The sequence below is a fragment of the Dermacentor silvarum genome, chromosome 3 (genome assembly GCF_013339745.2).
Source record: "Dermacentor silvarum isolate Dsil-2018 chromosome 3, BIME_Dsil_1.4, whole genome shotgun sequence".
Classification (NCBI taxonomy): Eukaryota; Metazoa; Arthropoda; class Arachnida; order Ixodida; family Ixodidae; genus Dermacentor; species Dermacentor silvarum.
In genome coordinates, this window is record NC_051156.1 from 68,344,676 (window position 1) to 68,364,587 (window position 19,912).

Consider the following 19,912-nt stretch of genomic DNA (forward strand, 5'->3'; position numbering starts at 1 on the left):
CCAGTTTGCTGCTGCAGCCCCACCGGTAGGAGGTTTGATGAAGGCCGCATTGAGGAAACAGCTGCTCGAGAAAGGACTGGCCTCTGGGGCACGCCAAGATACTTTCCGAGGGCAAGATTATACACATAATCCGAGGGCGAGAAATGCAGAGAGCACACCATCGGTTTCTGTGGCTCTTTTGCCGTTTTATCATCGGCAGAGCACTGAGCCATTGCGAACGCCGGGGAGCCGGGGCTCTCCGAGCGACGCCACATGAAAGGACACAATCGAGTCAACACTGCCGCTGCCCCTGATCAAGCGCCTTGGGCCATTTATACAGCCCTCAACACTACACACACGAGGCATTTTCTGGCTGTTTCCCGCGAAGTCAACGTTTTTCGAGCCACGCAACACGCAACCAAACACCGTAGAGCGGAACAGGCGCGCGCGACGATGCATTGACCAAAAACGAAACTACGAACTATCACGGCCGCATGTTTCGCCCTGCCATTTTTTCTTATTTATTTAATTTTGTGCTAAACTTGTACTTTCTCGCTTGAAACGGTTTAAAAAGTTGGAAAATGCTGTTTATGTACGTTTAAGGTGTATTTCATTTTGCATTTTATTAACAGCGATAAATCGCTCTCGACCAATCGCGACCGGCCTGCGTTTGTAATCTCCGACGTCACATCACGTAGTGCGGGAATTTCAAAGGGGCGTCAGCACCTATTCTTCAGTTTTTCGCTATTTTCTCGCTTATTAAACATCTGTTAGCAGTAAGAATGGTATAGCTGTGATCGTGAAAGGATAATCTACCATTTAAGCTCAACTTCCGGTTTCTCTTTAGTGTCCCTTTAACACACTGTGGTTGCAGTAGAGGTACGATGATCTGCACGTAGCAGTGACATAACATGATCATGCAGAGTGGCACTGGGTGCATAACAGTCAGCATGCCTCGTATGTTGCCTGATGTTGAGCATTCATAAGGAAAGACTGCAGAAAACATTCTTGGAAATTTCTGTAGAGGCAATATTCTAGGGCCCGAATTCACGAAAAACTTAAGCCACAAATAATTTTAGCCGATCCGGACGCGAGACATATCATTAGCGAAGGCAGCCAACCAATGGCAAAGCGAACTTACGAAAGAAAAGCTTTGTGAATCTGGCCACAGATTATTGTGGGACACTCGGGACTCGTTAATGCAACCCTTGTTAGTATGGACGACTTGACTTGTGTACAAACCCGCCGGGGTGGCTCAGTCAGCTAAGGCGTTGCGCTGCTGAGCACGAGGTCGCGGGTACGAATCCCGGCCCCGGCGGCCGCATTTCGGTGGAGGCGAAATGCGAAAACGCCCGTGTGCTTGCGTTGTAGTGCACGTTAAAAAACCCAAGGTGGTCAAAATTAATCCGGAGCCCTCCACTACGGCGTGCCTCATAATCAGAACTGGTTTTTGCACGTAAAACCCCAGAAAAGAAGTTGACTTGTGTACAACTGTTGTGGGCACCAAGCTTTTTCAATGCGTTTACGCATAGTTAATACAAAAACTCGCTATCTTAACAGTGGACAGGGCGGAAATGCCAAAGCCTGTAGAAACCCATGTATTGCATTTTCGTCTTACAAATATGGATAGCGTCGGCATGGACAGGAACTCCTCTAAATTAAAGAGAGCTGGAACACCCGCATACACGCTCGCAGCATGCTGGCAGCTTCAAGACTCACTGGTTGTGTTGGCAAGTGGCACAACCTCACTGGCCGGCGTCTCTACCGCTGCCACAGTCACGGGACAGTTTTGGTATTCATCTATTCTTTGATGTGTACGTGTTTTCCCGAGTCAAAAACTGGGTGTTCTACGTCTTCCAGTTCTACTGACATCCCGTCCTCAAAAGTCTGTGAAAACAGAGCAACTTTTTCTTTTATGTGTCAACTTTGCTGACAAGCTGTAACTCTCCCTGTACTGCACTCTCCTCTGTTGGGTTCACTTTGAGTGAAAGCTCTGTGTCTGGGAATTTCATTAATGCCAAACCTGCTGTCATAACCTTCATGGCACACAATGCGATTCAAATTGCACGGCGATTTTCTTGCACATAGCGGCGACCAGAACAATGCACTTGAGTCATATTTTCTCAAATTTCAATTCCAATTCACAGTGCAGTGGGCAGAAATAAACTTTACAAAATTTTTTTCCTCGATAAGTGCACTTTCTAACACAGTTCCCATCCTTTGTTGTTATGGAGGACTTGGAGGGAGGTGGGGTGCCTTATTCACAGAAATAGTTGGAAACCAAAGTGCCCGTATTAACTAGTATTAACGAATTACTACTGTATACGCTATTCTGATAATAGCTCGGAATACATGCCCAATCCTTTTGCTGCATATTGGGAACACGGGAAGTGGAGGATATGTGTGTAAACTCTTGTGCATGTTTTGTACCTTTGCCTGTGTTATTTTTTTGCACCGCTGCCTCCTTTCATTTTTATTAAGGCAAAAGCCTTAAGTGGCTCATATCCCCAATGTCCTTGAAAGAAATGTGTCGTCCGGTCCAGTGGTACAGAAAAAATGCATAGCCCAGTTCTGGGACATTTTGCGAGTGTGCAATGGCTGCTATTGTGGCAAATATGGAACACCCATACAAACCTCATGCAAGCGCACCTCATTTAGGAGCAGGCAACTGGCTAGTGAACCCTCGTATGCCACCTCAAGGCATCCTTGATGCCCAATTAGCGAGGAGGAGGGTACTCGACAGGGTTGATATTTAGTAACCGTATGAAGCTAAGAAAAGCCTAGCACCAATTCAAATTTTTTATTGATTTGTATAATTATGTATCAGGGTTAAGTTTGCAGATAACTACATATTCTTAATAACGGGAAATGAACGTGAAAGAAAAGGTATTTTCACTTCCATTTCTGTCTTTTATAGTAATAGTATGGTTACCAATGATTCCTTCACTGACACTAGGAAGGGAATTCAGAAGCATGTAATCAACTTCAGCATTGGAGGGTGCTGCGTTGAAATCTGCATTCCTACAAGCCAGAATACAACTGCTTGTGAGCGAGCATCTTCCTTGACATGCAGAAATGGCATGGTATCTCCAGCGGCAGCCTCTTGTGTGTGTGTGTGCTCAGGAGAAACAATGCTCAAGGAAGAAAGCTGTGTGTCAAGTGTTACAGGTTTGAGGGAAAGGGGGGTGGGATCTTCTAGTTGACCTTCATTTTTTTTTAATATACTGCAGGCCCTTCACAGCGCGTGCAGGAGTGGTACAGAAATGCCATGATAAAAAAATCATGGTGAAAAGTCATTACACTGAATGCAGTTGATAAAAGAGTCGATGTTATTGCAACACACAATATCGTTAGTTAATTTGTTCCACTGGGAAATGGCCAAGTGTTTGTGAACATTAACACAACTTGGAGAAGATAGATTGTTTTGGAATGATTTAGTCTGGTTGAGCGTTTTGGAGGATCTTGTTGGTAATGGTAACATGTTATCTGGAAATGACCATGGTATAATTGATAGATGAATTTTAGTCGCGAAATTGCTCTTCTCTGCGACAGGGATTTTAGGTTTGCCTTTGCGAGCAGACCTGAGATACTAGACTGCCTTTTGTACTCCGAATATACAACCCTAACTGCTAATTTTTGTATGCGTTCTATTTTATTTATAAGGCATTTTTGATGAGGGCTCCAGAATAAATCGGCGTGTTCTAGGCATGGCGTTATTAGTGTTTTATACGCATTTAGTTCGAGGTGTGGTGGTGCTGCGCGCAGTCTCCTTTTTAAAAAGGATAGCTTGCCTTTGGCTCTTTGACACATGGTCAAGATATGAGGCTCCCAGTTAAGGTTAGATGTGAGTTTAATACCTAGGTATTTTACCTGGTCGCTTTTGTTGATTATTGAGCTTCCGATCGAATATGTAAAGCGGGAGTTTCTTATTTGTGAATGAAATGTAATGTGTTTTTGATGTGTTCAGTTTCATGCCCCAGGTGTTGCACCAGGAGAAAATTGTTTATAGTGAATTGTGTAGTTCTGTCTGGTCGTCTGAGTTGTGTACGACTGTGTACACTACACAGTCGTCAGCAAACGGGCATCTGAATTGAGTTTTTAATAGAAAACTGGATGTCGGGAATGTATATCAAGAGTGGTGCCAGAACCGATCCTTGAGGTACTCCGGAGTAGACATCGAGCGGTTGTGAAAGATGATTATTGATTGCAACTGTTGAAGAAAACTGTTGATCCAGGATATTATTTTATTACTAATACCAAAAGCCGATAATTTTGTCAGTAAATCCTGGTGCAGAACTACGGCAAATGCTTTAGAAAAGTTTAAAAAAATTGTATCTAGTTGGCCATCATTATTAAGTACATTAGCTATGTCATGAGTTAACTCAGCTAGTTGGGTTATAGTTGACAGGCTTGATCTGAAACCGTGCTGTTGTTTATGTAGAAGTTCGTTTGTTTCTAGTTGAGTTGTTATGGCCTTAATTATTACGTGTTCCATTATTTTGCAGCATGAGCTTGTTAATGACACTGGGCGGTAGTTATTTAAATCTAATTTCGAGCCCGATTTATGTATTGGAATTATTGCAGCCTTGCGCCAATCGTCTGGTAACACTGATGTTTTGAGAGAAAGAGTCAATATTTTGAATAGATACTTTTATGTCCAGCTTGCGTATCTACTTAAGATTGAGTTAGAAATCTGATCAGGGCCGGTAGATTTTTTAACATCAAGCTTATGCATTAGAGAAAGTGTTCCCTCTTCACTTACAGTTAGTTCTTCCATTGGTATTTTGACATCGTAAGGTGTTAAAACTGCATCAGTAGCATGTTTTCTGAAAACTGACTGAGAGAAGTTATTCATCTCACTAGCAATGTGTTGAGGATGCTGAATAACATGATCCGAAATTTCGATTTGCGTTATTTTTTCTCATTGATCTGACAAATATCGCCAGTAATTTGTGAGGGTCATGTGCCATAAACGAAGGTAATGTAGTGTCAAAGAAAGGGGCTTTTGCTTCCGATATTTTTTGTTTTAATGTACCGATAAGATCGTCTAACTTGCACTTGGTTCCCTTTCTCCGCCGTCGTTTTATTTTCCTTTTTAGTTGGATTATTTCACGTGTTATCCACGGGTATTCTCGGTTAATGCGTGTCTTTTTGTTTGGAATGAAGGTTTCTTCACCATACTTAATATTTCTAAAACGCGTCCAGGGTTCTTGTACATTTGTTAGTTCGCTGAATGTGTGAAACTGGCAATCTAGGAAACCTAGTACAGCAGGATCATTTGCGCTTGTATAATCCTTAAACTTCCATTTGCAGTGGTGCTATCTAGCTAAGCCAATGTAATAAACCTGAACCAGGCCAAAAGCATTGTGAAGCTCCAGTAGGACCTGCTCCAGTAAATATTACCAGCATTTTACTCTCAGTTGGCTTATATTTACACACTACCAAAAGTGAGATGTTTATGTGGGTCTTCTGGCCCATTTTTTTTTTCAATAAACATGCTTATGTGAGCATAGAACCGGTGAAATTTGGTGTGCGGAAGCTGGATTTGGATTTTTGGAAGCAAGCAAATGTAATATAATATTGTCTTCAGTGTCCGTTTAGCATGGTAATCCCCTTGCGCACTGGAGTGATTGGTTCACATTTGTGTGTTTGCTTGCAGGGTTGCCTGGTGGCTGCATTGGACACTTACCCGTTGGACAAGCGGTGCCACGAGCTGAGCCGCCTGTTCCACGAACTGCCCTTTAAGGTGAGCAGAACCTGTCTGTCAAGAAGCAGAGGCATAGCTTTTTCTTTCTTGCTGCCCGTGGCATTTGACCCTTCTAATTTATTCACCAGTTGCATAAACGTTTCACTGTACACAAATTTTCCAAAAAATGGGCGGTAGCTTTGCCTCTCAGTGCTTCACCATGCCTAAAGCTGTGACCCTTGTCATTTGCAGTTGTGCTCGTGTTTTTGCTGTGACACTTGGCGTCAAAATCGGACCCAGCAGCTCAATTAGAAACTACAGTAAAACCTCGATAATTCGAAGGTCGCCGGACCGCGAAAATTCTTCGAATTAAGCGGATTTTCGAATTAACCGAAATGAATAATAAAAAAAGAAAACAAGCAAGAACTTGCAGCAAAAAGAAATCACCTTTATTTTCCATGTCCGAGAAAAATTACTCAATGTAATTATCGATGCGGGATTACTTGGCGCGCTGGTTCGCCGCCCCTAGTGCCATGCTCTCCAGCTGGCTCAAACAACGTAGCATACAAATATCACCCGCACTGCACTCAACAAAGTTGCGGACAATGCTCACGGAATCGATAACTGCCGCGAAAGCGGGCGTGGTGGTGCTTGACTCCAAAAATTTGGACTTGCTGGATATTCCGGACTTCAAAAATGCACCGTCAGGGTTCCCATTGAGTTCATGCATTTTCGCACCCAATTTTTCTGACGAATTGAGACCCCAAAGTTCGATTTTGCGGACTAAATCGCTCTTTCCGAGCCGCGCTACCCAATCTTGGAGGCCGCCATGTTGGATTTTGCACTGGCTTGGATTCCAGTGGCTCGCTGTGTAGCCTCCAAGATTGGAACGCGCGCTATCAATAGAGAGCTAGCGCAATCCTCCAGTCTCGGAGGCCATGCCCGCTCTTCCTTGGCTGACAAAACGCTCCAGAGTACTGCTCTTTTTCTTTTTTCTTAGTAATGCGCTCAGCACTATCATTGTAACCATTTATTGTGGGATGTTTTTTTATTGCGACACCAATTATATAGACACTTCAAGCGGATTTTCGCCGTCGGCGTCGCCGCCCTGAGGTTCCATACAAAGTCCAAGGGCGATAAAATCAGCGCCGCGCGCCCGCCGTATGTGCTCTTCCACTCTTCTAACTGCGTACTTACTGCCGGAGCGGTTTCTCGCGCGCACCGTATCTTGAAAGCGATCTCCAGACGGCTCTGACCTTTTGTATGCGATGTGCTCTCGCCGCTCAGTTTCCGTTGAAGCGATAGACCGCACGAACCTTCGCGGCCGCGCTCGTTCGTGCGCGCTGACACCACGCTTGTTAATTCAGTGAAGTTTTTTTCTCAAGTTTCGGTTGCTATTTTGAACGTGGCGTGTACACTGAGCAGGTGTCTCGGAGACCCATGTCTCAGTGATCGGCGCTACTTCCTGTACCTTCGCGAGAGCTAAGCGGTGCGAAGCTCGTTTCTTGGATCTCCATGGCGAACTCCGTTGGCGGAGATCGCCAACGCGGTGACGTTCGTGTCGACTGTACACGGAGACGACGTCATTGCTGCGCAAATCCAAGCAGGTAGATCCCCTCCAAGCGTAGTATGAGGCAGGGCATTATTAGAGATTTTTTTAAGCCGCACTAATAACTTTTTTTTTTTCGGCCGAACGAGTTTTCCGGACTATTTTTCAGTCCCCTCGAGCTCGGAAAATCGGTTGGCGACTGTACGGAGCGCCCTAACCTGACCGCCGCACGTTGCTACTAGCCGGAAACTTCGAATTATCCGAATAGAGCCGCGCGGGCCATTCAAATTATTCGGTAGAATTTGCATTGAGAATGACGGGACCGCTCAAATTCTTCGAATTAACCGAATTTTCGAATTAACCGAGTTCGAATTATCGAGGTTTTACTGTATTCTGTTTCTTTAGACCACACAGAATTGTTTAAAATCGCCTGTGGCAAATAACATAATTCCAGTTATTGAGCTGGATTTCTCAGAGGCAGACATTACTTGCATGAAAAATTCAATTGCATAATTGACAAATTAATGCAAGTTTGCTAATTAAATGCCTTATTAATTAGTCTACGGCACCTATTGCAGTTTACAAATAATTGCCGGTGAGTTCGCTGGGCGTATCCTTTTGGAATGAATTTATCAGGATGACACCAGTTTCAAGATATTCATTCCTAAAGTGTGCGACGAAATACATGGGCGTTCCAGTTACTTTTGTCCTTCAATGCATAAAACGGTGATATGGTAAAAAAGTAGGGGGCACAATAGTGGATTTTTACTGCTAGTTTTATGGTGCGTATCTCAAAACCCATGCGATCCTTAGAATTCATTCCAAGAGGATATGTATTGCAAACCCACCGGTTACAATTTGTAAGTTGCAATGTGTGCCATAAAGTAGTTAAAAAGCTAATTAGTGAATTCTTTAATTAGTCAATTATGCATTTCAATTTCTCGTGCGAGTAATGTCTGCCTCTTGAAGTAATCCATCTCAAGGACTACAGGAATGCTACTAACACAGGTGATGAAAAAAACAATTTCTAGAAGGTATTTCTAAAAAAAAAAAGTATACTAAATAAAAAACCTCTTATAAGCTGGCTGGTGCATTTACTAATGTTGAAAGTTGAGTGATAGTTGCTTCTTGCATGATGAACAGGATGGAGCATCCAGTGCCCATGCTTTGCAGCTCCTGTTTGCGTCTTCCCTAGCGCTGGAACCACGTCTCATAGGGGGTGTAGGCTTTAGGTGTAGTCTAGCATGAAGCAAATGATCGCATTCAGATATGGGGCAAGCATGTGAAGCTGCGCCTCTGTGTATAATTTTTGTGATCATTTGCTTCACATTAAATTTCAGGTCAAGAATCAGACATGCTTCGAAGCCCCACAGAGAAAAGTGATGCTGTACATCTCTAATTATAATTTTTAGCCCTGTCAGTACTTGGTCCCTCACCATTGGAATATTAGCTGGGCTCAAGGAGACGGTGCTTGTAGCTCGAGGTGAAGGCCCTGAAGGGCTGTCTGTATCAAAGAGGGGACACACGGTACAACACAGTGCCTTATGTGATGGTTGTTGATGGGGGTTTGTTGGGTGGTTTTATAATGGAGGAAGTTGCACTATAGGTGCTGAGGTCTGGTCATGTCAGTCTGATGAGGCCGATCTCCGTGGCAAATTCCCATACTGATAGCAGGTGATATTTCTGTATTTCCAGAGGGAGATTAAACTGCAGGGTGATCATCCACTTCTCGTAGCTGGTGGCACCATGTGCTTCGGTAAATTTCTCTCTAGTATCTTGTGTGGCTGGACTCTCCCAAAACAGGTGTTCAATATTTGGTTTGGCATCTTCTGTGCAACATAGTGGGCAGGATGTGCTAGGCTCCTCAGATGGGCTGTGTCCTCTGCGGCGTTGACAGATGTGTTCCCTCTTCTGTAAGCCTGCAATCGCTCCACGAATGAAAATGTCCTCGGCTGGTGTCAAGCCTGAAATCTTCGCTTTCAAATGTTGACACTCCTTCCAACTGTGTTATGGGAACATTGACAAAGTGTCAGTGCCAAGAGCAGCAGTGCCTCGTGAGCACAAAGCAGCAATAAATCAGCAGCAGGGTAGAAAAGGTTTGTCAATTCCAGCAGCTTTAAAGCAGGGGACATTATTTTTTTACTCTCAAGTACATTACTCACGTACAGCTATACTCGCGGCCACCTATATTGCACAAAACAGTGCAATTCTCTCTGCATACTCTCCATGGTGGCTCGATAGTTGTGGCATTACAGGGCTGAGTGTGAGGTCGTGGGTTGGATTCCCAAGCACTACAAGCAAGCAACTTACAAAAAGGCTGAATGCAAGCATGCTTGAAAAGGAAAAATTGCTACCCGCCCAAAAGTAGGGTAAAGCTAGAAAAGGATTGCGGAAACCCATGAAGGACCGCACATGAAGAGTGGTTGATGGACGAACATGGCGAATTAATGGAACAAAGTGATGATGATAGTGAGTGAGCGAAGAAGTTTCGAAAAAGGTCTCACGGCTACTTTCGAGATCAAATTCAAACGAGAGAAAGCTTGACTTAAATTTTCTCTTTTAATGTACTTTTTAAATAAATTAATGAATATAATGTTTTGTAAGAATATATTAACAGTTTGAACTGATCTAGTGCTGCTTTTTGAAGCTCCTTTAAGGCATCAATAGAGTAGGAATTTGAGAGAACCACCAAAGCAGTACTTTCGTAGCACTGTTAGCACTGAAAGCTCCTGTCTCATCTGGGTTTGAGCAATGTATGTAATTAATATACTAGCTGCTAACCTTAGGTGTTGCAGTGGTGGAACAGCTGCACTGTTTGCACCATCCTACCAAAAACCTTACCTGCACCATCTTTGCACCATCTTACTCCAAAACGACATCTTAACAGAAAATTGCGCCAAGCCTGCACCAAGTGAAGTATAAGGAAAGCCTCTTTCTGCTGATGCTGCCTCGGTAGTAAAACTGAAACCAAAGCGTAAAGCACGCTGTTGTCGGACATTATCATCATCATCCTGGAAGTCAGCGGAGTGGCCCATTCACTTTTCTCACGCCTTTGTTGCATTTCTCTCTGGCAGATGTATCCATCTACTGCCACTATGCAGTTTTTTTGTTGGTGCCATTAGTGCTGCAGTTTGGTATTCTTTGTACCATTGTGGCATGGAGCTCGCTCAAGCAAGATGAACTAAAAGAAGCCTCGGGTAATGTCTGGTCGTACATTGTTTAGCATGGTTGTTGGCGTTGTCACTTTGAAAATATATTGTAATACTTGTAATCAGCTGCTGACATATGTATAATTTGCTTATGAGTTGGGACGTTCTTTGCCAGGCCTACACAATCAGAAATGTAGATTCCAACACATTGTAATTTAATCGGCTTTCACATGTTTCACGGCACAGCTATGCTGGAGAGTTTCTGCACATTAAAAGAAACCTGTCAACGCCAAACTACAGTTTAGTTGCACATGTCCCAGAGCATGGTTTTGATGACATGCTCTAGTTGCATAAACCATCTTCGTTTTTGCTCGTTCAAAGTGCACCGAAAGCGCAACACCTGATGCGTCTGAATTGTAGACGCGGCATTATAGCACAATATATGAGCACATAGAAAGCCGTTCTGTTAAAGATAACGAAACTTGTTCAGTAACTTTTAGTCCGAACGTCTCGTTGATGTGCATGAAGCCAGCTCCACCATACTTGTTAAATATTTCAGCTAAAATCGAGACTGTATCTGTTATATAGATGTATGTCGAACACTGCGGCGAAAGTGCTTGTGACTGTGCCGAAGCAGATTTCTGCCTGCGCCAAAACCTGTGCCATGAGGTCAAATGGCTGTTCCACCAATGCAAGTCATCCCAAAACCCACTCTGTTGATGGCGACACTGACATTTTGTTTCAGTGGCCCTGTACAGTGCAGTCCACTTATAACAATATATCGGTTATAACGATGAGTCGACATAAGAATGTCAACTTTTGCACTAGGGCTATGAGAAAATAACCCCATATATAACGATATGTTATTCATCGCATATCGGATATAACGGTCACAATTTTGCCTCTCGGCAGCGTTTTTTATGCAGAATAATCGTGAAATTTGCGTTCCTAAGTTGCCCTTAATCGAGACGGTGTGAAAGTTTGCCTACGCGAGTTCGTATCTGCCGCTATTAAGGCGTAGCAAATCCCGCCCGCGCGCCGATTGCGAACAAAAGCCACGGAGAGCATCGCAAGTTGGCGCAGCATGCACAAGATGGCGCCAGCTACTTTGCGTCCGCGTCGCCGGGGGCCGTGCGAGCGTCCAGAGAGGAGGGAGAAGAAAGCGATAAGCGAGCGGCGCCTGCGCAGCCTACGCTCTTGGCGAGCGTGGAAATGCGCCGCAGAAGCAGCGGGAGGTGCACCGACGAAGCGCAAAGCTGTGTCTCTCGAGACGAAGCTGCAAAGTTTGCAAGACTCAAAGAAGTACGAGCTCGCGCAGTCGATGATATCGATGATTACGAAAACCGGGAGTGCCAAGATCATGAAGGCTAGAAGCAGTGACCATGCCGATAAACGGAAAAAGCGGGCCTCGTGCGCCCAGACCAAACCCCCATGGGCAAAACCAACACGGTGGAAGCCACAGAAATTACTGAACTCTCTGAGCGCGTCGCTACTGACGTCGCTATGAAATAGGAGGTGCTTCGATGGAGGAGTTTCCAAGTGCAGATAGTGCTGCCTCTTTCTACGAATAAATTTCCAACGGGGCGATCATTGTTGCGATAGACGGCGGTGTTGTGCGACGGAGGCGACGACAGCAGCGGCAGGGACGACAGGATTGACAGTGGCCCATCTTTGACACCGATCCCGATGTTCACCCAAAGTGCACTGTCGTCGATCGAGTCGCTCACTGATTTCATGCATGCTAAATTACAGCCGCCAGTGTTGGCGCAGCAGCTGGATGCGATGCACATGGCGGTTGCGAATCTGAAACTTCTGTGAAAGTAAGTGCAGAGATTTCTGCACTTGGTGCCTAACGATTGATTTATAGGTATAAATAAACGTTTTGTTTTCCCCAGCCTACTTTCTACAACGCCGATTTTTTATCGCAAGTGGCAAATTTGGTTTCGGGACGGCAAATATATATTCGTGTTTTTTTTTTTTTTTTTTGTGGCAGGTCCAGATATAGCGATGATCGGTTATAACGATAGGATTTTTCGTTCTCCTTGATATCGTTATAAGTGGACTGCACTGTATAGTCTTAGGGTGATATGCATTCTTTGGATAATTCACGCACTTTCCGGTATCTGTTAATGTAGCCATTTTCCTTTCACGACAACTTGGGTCACTTGGTATGTGCCGCTCTTCATAATAGTCATCATAAGATTTAAAACATATAATCACCAATTACACACCCCTCATAGGATAGATTGCTAATTGCATTAGCATTGCCAATCCTCTCCAAAGGAATAATGGGGTTTCCCCGCATTAATGTAAAGTTTTTGTGTGCCTCTTGTTGGGATGATAAAGCGCTTTTGACTCTATTTCTTGCCTCTGCTTTGCAGGAACTGCAACACTACCTGCCAACAGTCTTGGAGCATGTATTTGGCTTTGGTGCCAATGTGGGCTGGGGCCTGCAAAACATCTCTCTCGGTCAGCCGGGATTTGAGGCCCTTCGTCGCTTCCTCAGTCCCGAAGGCCCACTTCTGCTGCTCGTCTATCGGCTTCTGTCGGACGCGAGCGTCAAGTATGACTTCCCGGTGTCATGCCTGCCTGTGAGTGTTGTCTGCTTAATAGCCTGTTTCCTGTCACTTTAGACGAATGATTGCTATAAAAGATTTTGCCATTGAGCACTAAGAAAGAGAGCTAAAATTTACTTTATTTTTGGGGGCTAGGGGTTGAGATTCGTAAGCTTTATTGTCAGCTTTATGTGATGTTGACATGGGGAAGGTGGGCACACGGAATGGAACTAGGCTTTGAGTGGGTGCAGATCTGGCTCTTGGCTAGATGACATGTTGTAATGGCAGATATTTGCACTGCAAGTATAAATCTTACAGTTGAGACGAATAAAAACATTTTATTCTGTGTGCAACCTCAAAACTAGTTATTAATATCATTTGATCACCGGCTGGTGACTGAATCGGCATTGTGTGGCGGAGTGGATTGGCAAAATACAGTAAAACCCCGGTGATACGAACCCGGCTGGTACGAATTTCGGTGCGATACGAATTCGTAACATTCCCCGGCCGAAATACATTGCTCACAATACGAAAAAAATTGCTGTTCCGAACGTGTTTCCGTGCCGCTACGGATCATACAAACGCATGAGCAACAGCGGCGGTGGCCAAGCCAGCGGGGCCACCGGCACAGACAAGCCGGCACAGCAGGATCTGGGCGGGATCCATAGTCGCCAAGCAACCGACTACGTCACGCGGCTGCGCAATCTCTCATTGGTCCCCACGTCAAGCAGACCGGACCACATCACAGCCTAGACGATGCTTAGCGAGAAATTATACGAGGACCAATGCTACAACGACGACCGCGGCGCAGCCCCGACGGCGAAAACGCTCCCTGCACTCGACTTGCTCAGGCGTTCAGTGGCGTGCGAAAACATTCCCAAGATCACGTGCGCGCACTTATATGCCTTTCAGAAGGCGATCGTTGACGATTTGAACAAGAAAACGTCCCGTTGATACGTTTTTCAAGGGACCGTGAAAAAAAAAGCGAGCGAGAAAAAAAAAGCCGCAGTTTCGCCCGAAAGGTGAAGCAACGGAAACGCAGCAGTAGCGAGCGAATTGACCTTTGCGCTGTCTCTCGCTTCAACGCGAACTAAATGTCGGAGGCACAGCGCATACGAAGCTACTGGCACTAGGCCCACTTTGTCATCATCGCAGATCGATTTTGACAATAAGGTCCGTGCGGGCGTGCACTATGCGCATGTCGCAGATCGCTTTCAGGATACGGCAGTAACGGCACCCGCGCGGGTGCTCGTATCTGCAACGTGCCGGCCGCTTGTTGCAATGTACAAGTTGGCTGCACCGATAAATTTACGTGACTGCCACATTAAAACGCAACGTAACATGCCGGTACATTATAGATTGGCGAAGTATCACGGAACACGCCCGGTTATTCGAACGCGAAAGCATTTGCGATGGTTAATTCGAACATACCGCGCACCGACAATGCTGTCAGCAGCGCGCCAAATCACGTAGCGGCGCCTCCGACCGGCATTGCTCCGACACCGCCTACGCTCGCTTCAACGGCAGAAACCGAAACTTCAGGGCCGGCTGGAGCGGCGGATGCGCACGGAGACAGTCGAAGATGTGGGGGCTACGAGGGTGTTGAGAGGAAGGGTGAGGGGTGCCACCGAAGCGACAGAGTTGCCGAGGCCAAATCCGCTTCCCTGCCGCCCTCACCTGCGACGGTCCCCGTGCGCTCCCATCGCCGTGTCGCCTCTTCCTCTTCACAACCACAATCTCACTCGCCGTGCCTGCGCCGCCCGCTCCCTGAAGTTTCATTTTCTGCCGTTATCGCGAAGCGAGCGCGGGCGGTTTCGTGGCCCTCGCTCGATATGTGCTTGCGCGCCGCGATATTTCACGAATCGAACCGTTCGTACGTCATGCTGTGGTGCACGAACATTTAAAAAATAAGTCCTTTTAATTCGAACAAATTTTTAGGCCCCTTCGAGTTCGCATTATCGAGATTCGACTATACATGGAAGTCAATGGGATTTAGGTTGAGACCGCGAAAACGCAACGTAGCAGCTGGGAAAACGCAGCAGCGAGGAAGGTATCAATGGGATTTCACTATTAGAAATCATTTCTGGTAAAAATAATTTCATTTTTCTTGATATTGTGTGTGTTTTGATGATACGAATTTCGGGTGATACGAATATTTCACGCGACCCCACGAGATTCGTATCACCGAGGTTTTACTGTATGTGAAAATACATGTGCAGTAAAACCTCGTTAATTCGGCCCTCGTTAATTCCGAAATCGGATGATTCAGACTCATCCTCTGGTCCCCGCAGGTGCATGCATTATTTAATGCAATCAAACTTGTTAATTTGGATGTATTTGGCTGCACATTAATTAATTCGGACAACTCGTAGCTCGGCGAGTGCGGAGAGCCGCAAATGTGCAATGCGAAAGAGCAAAAACGGCGCTAGCGCCCAGCCAAAACGAAGCGACAGAGTCCGCATCGTCTTAGCACCAGTGGAAATCATACGTTAATGACAACGCCGGACCGCTTCATGCCTATTTGTACTTTTAAAGCCTTGATTCTTGCGTTTATCGCTGCTCATCACACCGCGATGGCCCTGTGCTTTCATAACAACATAGTCGCCATCCATAATTGCATCAATAGCCCCTATGGTTATGTCCACAGCGATTGTGGCTAACGGTATAGTGTTTTGTTTTGACTCGGCGCGCGCATCGGCCACGTGCCTTCAGAACTGCAAGGTCGCCGTCCACGATTGCGTCAATAGCGGCAGCAGTGTCTTGCACAGTTGTTGCAGTAAATGGTAGCTTTGTTTTGACTCGGTGGAAAGCTGTCGAGGATGAAGAGCACCGGCACCATTGCGATGGATGGACAATCTGTTGGTGACCAGCTCACTGGCAGAAAAGCGTGTCTCAGATGAACATGAACACGCTGCAAAGAAAGTCGCGAGGCCTTCGCTGCTGCCAGCTCTAATCAGCCACGAGATGATGATTGCATCTTGCGCACTGCTTTTGTGCAAGATAGACACAGGATTTGCCAATTCATTCAGTAAATAAACGTGTGTTGACGTAAGCGTTTGTTTTTGTTTTCTTGATAGCCTCGATAACTCGACATTCAGTTAATTCTGACATTTTTTTCAGTCCCGTGAAATGAGAAGTAACGAGGTTTTACTGTACATGGGGCCTTTGTCGAAAGTATACAGGCTATTCTGCGCCTTTGCTGTATTTGTCGTTCAGCTGTGTGGTGTGGTTCCTGTGGTGCTCCTGACACTCCAGAGCTCTGGAAGGCGATTATGAGAGTTCTTTTCATTCCTCAGAAAGTTTTAACATATGTCGTACCACCGAAATTCCCTTAAACGGCCTGTAGTCGGCCTTGCGGTGTACTTTTGGCGGGTTCCTTGTCTTTTCTTTCTCATTCTCGTGCCAACAATACTCTCGCAAAAGTGAAATTTTTCGCGTTCTCCATCGAATTTGTTATTGAGGGTTTCGACTGTATCCGAAGTGTCACATACCCAATGGTTCAAGAAACAGTAGCTCAAATATAAAGATTGAAGAGAATCAAAGCTGTTAGATATCATATAGCACATTCTCATTATTGATTTGTGTATTTAGAGATTCCTATGAGTGAAAATTATATGTACAGGTTTCATGTTGTTATTTAATATTTACTTGAATCTAGGCCGACTATGTTTCTAAGCCAACCCCCCAAAGTCCCGAAGCCAGAAAAAAAACTTACCTCGAATGTAGGCCGAACAAAAAAGCGAGGACAGGGTTCACAAAATGAAAACAGCATTTATTGAATATGAACATGCCGAGCTCATTCTACGTCATTATCGCTGCTAGCCTTGTCGCTATCTTATCGCTGTCATTTTCAAACTGCACTATATTCAGTACCATCAAGCGGATTAGAGATGCTGGACTTCTTGAAGGAGCACACAATCAAAGTTCCTGAGTAAATGTCATCCTCCTTGTGGAGCATGTAAAAAGTATCTCTAGTTGCCCCCTCCAACGACTGGACGTTTTTCTCATCGATGCCGAAGTCCCATCCGGCTTGAATGTTTGACAATGCCTCTGTGGCTAGTACAACTGTTCGTTAGAAAGCGGTGCTATAGTGGCATCGCCTGTTTGGTGCCATTACGGTAATGCCACACTGTGCGCCGATGCTACACTATACCGATGCTACCGATACGACACAGGTCAAAATGGTGATGTCGCTCGTGTACTTCAGTTGGCTACTGGCGCGACTAGTAGCGGCTGCGATACTGACTTTTCTAGATGGCGCTAACTATGCACCATATTTATCAGTTTCAGTTAAAAACTGGCGTGTTTTTCAAAATCCTCGAATCTAAGCCGACCCTAGAGTTTCGTATATGACTACAGTCGACGTCCGATTTCCCGGACCCTCAAGGGTCCGGGAAATCGGGCAGTCCGGAAAAACGAATGCACGTGAAAACGCACCTTTTTGGTAGGTATTTCTCGCTGACGGAGAGGGTCACGGCCGGAGTACAAGATTTCCATTGCTATTCAGCCAATGCATCGTTTAGGTGGCTCTGAAAAGAGCCGTTCATTAAAAAAAAAAAAAAAACGACGTGGCCGGCGCTATCTCATAGGTCAGCACTTGGGCGCAAAGAAGTCGCTTATTTTCTTTTGCACGGTCCGCTTGCCCGCGATCATGTCTGCCTTAATTTCAGTCAACGTCATGTTGCCGCTGTACACCGATGACAGTGTCATCAGTGCTCGCGTCAACTCCGAGCTCGGCGAATCCGCTCGACGAAAAGCGCCGCACGAAACAGCTAGGAACTCGGTGGATGCTGAAGGTCGGGAAACGTGATCACTGAAGATAGCGCGCAGCAGCAAACGATCAACCGCGGACACGACCGCAGAGCTGACAACACAACACGTGAACGAACACAGTGAGGTTTGGCTTGGATAAGCTACGGCTGACAACGGATTGACACGTGCGGTTTCGAGGTTACGGCAGCCGCGGTGCGGTGCGGCGGTGCTGCTGGCCACACCTGCGATGCGAGTATGGTGGGTTCGAGGATATGAAAACAACCAAAATGGCGGCGTCGGTGGTGACTTTGGGTCGGCGGTTAACAGTAAAAAGTCCGGGAAATCGGATGGCGAAGGCTATAAGCGTCCGGAATTTCGGACTTTTTAATACATTGACTCTATGGGGAACTTTACGGTGCCACAGATGAGTCCGGGAAATCAGGCATGTCCGGAATTTCGGGCGTCCGGGAAATCGGACGTCGACTGTATTTGAAAACAACCTATTGGCCTAGATTCGAATAAATACGGTATTACAGAGCACAAGTGTGCTCGCTGACTCAATTTTGTGGGTCAGTTCTATGCTGTATAAGCCAATTTGCTGTGTCCTACTCAGCGAGATGGAACAAAGGACATGAAACCCGGGTTAGTCAGAATGAAAGCATTGCTTTAAATTTTCAAAGTAGATGCTTAGTTGATGTCATCTGTGGGTTTCATAATTGTTTGCATTGCAAATGTCTGTAGTTGGGCTTTGGTTTTTTGAGAAGACCTTCATGACTCGCTGACTCTTTTCAGCTTTGACATCTTTGACTGCTGTTTTTTTTCTTTCTCTCTCCCCTCTAATAACCACTGCCAGTCTGATACCCGACGAACCCTGAGCACGGGCGGGGTGCCTCCTTTCTGCACTGGAAGGATACCGTCGTTTGGAGGTGGACCACAGGCACCAACTGCCTTGCAGATCAGTATCCTTTGTGTCGTTTCATCTTGTTACTTTTAGTGTGGTAGTGTCTATTGAACTTGTTGCACACATCTGTCGTGCCATCACAAGTTCCGCAGGAATTTGCATGAGGACATCGGCCTATAGCTTCTGCTATAGTGACATTTCAAGTCATTATACCTTTACTAAAGCAACATTACCTAGGAATATTGCTTAAATTAGCTTTCTATAATGCTAGTTGGAAAAAGCAATTCCCTCTTGATACGTTTACCTTTTCTTTTTTTTGGCAGCTCAGTTATTTAGGCATTTGCACGGGCCTCTCCGCACCCAAAAATCCGCCGGCACCAATTTTACATGTGACGCCTACCAAGGCATTACCTGACGTATGGGCTACTGCATGGGTTCTCAAAGTGGGTTCCGCGGAACCCGGGGGTTCCGCAGGCCCCTGCTCGGGGTTCTGCGAGCCACTGATAAATTTTCCGTGGTCCCGCGCTCGCCAAGTGGCGAAAACGGCGAACACGAGGTGCGCTTGATCCACAGAACCTCAATTACCTATGCCCGAGTGTCAAAAAGCACATCACAGTGCGTAACGGCAACGCGCGAACTGCGCAATAAATCCGCAAGCAGCTTGTAGCCACCCAATCTCCGAAAACGGGCAGCCATGGGCAGCGCGCCTAAGCTTTCGCACTTGAATCTCGGAGGCTCTAACTTACCACCGTGCGCATTTCTCCCGTTTGTAGATAGGGTAGGTGCCGATAGCGTACGTGTGCACTGATGTTATACTTCGGAGGAATAAAAAAAAACTGATGCGCGGAGCACCACAAGTGCGCGCCTCAAAAGAGCTAAAACGGCGCTAGCGTCCAAAAACAAAGCGATGCAGTCCTCATTGGTATGGTCCTCAGCGGCAATCGTACGCTATACGTGACTGACAGCAACGCCGGAACTCTTCGCGCTTAATTGTGTCCTCAAAGCCTTTATTCTTGCGTTAATCGCCGCGCGTAACACCGCGTTGGCGGCTAGCCGCGTGCCTTCATAAGTGCGTAATCGCGATCTATGATCGCGTCGATAACCAGCACAGTTTCGTCCGCAGCAGCGGTTGCGGGGAAATAGTTTCGTTTTGACGGTGCGCGCGTCACTGCGTGCCTTTCGCAGCTGCGTAGTCGCCATCCATGATCGCGTCGATAGTGACCGCGGTTTCGTGCGCACTTGTTGCAGCAAACGGTAGTTTCGTTTTGACTTGGTGAGTGCGTCGGCTATGGCGTCGGCCGCCTGCCTTCTGAACCGCAAGGTCGCCGACCATGATCTCGT

At 46.0% G+C, this 19,912-nt stretch overlaps 1 protein-coding gene across 2 annotated transcripts in view; it reads left to right on the forward strand.

Annotated features, from left to right (window-relative positions):
* Positions 1-19,912, forward strand: part of LOC119445484 (sphingomyelin phosphodiesterase 4-like) — a 102,476-nt gene that overhangs the window by 5,024 nt on the left and 77,540 nt on the right. For both annotated transcript variants that reach the window (XM_037709766.2, XM_037709765.2), the window contains exons 2-4: positions 5,639-5,725; positions 12,745-12,954; positions 18,524-18,629. In XM_037709766.2, coding sequence (XP_037565694.1) covers positions 5,639-5,725; positions 12,745-12,954; positions 18,524-18,629 — 403 coding nt within the window. The remainder of the gene's footprint in view (positions 1-5,638; positions 5,726-12,744; positions 12,955-18,523; positions 18,630-19,912) is intronic.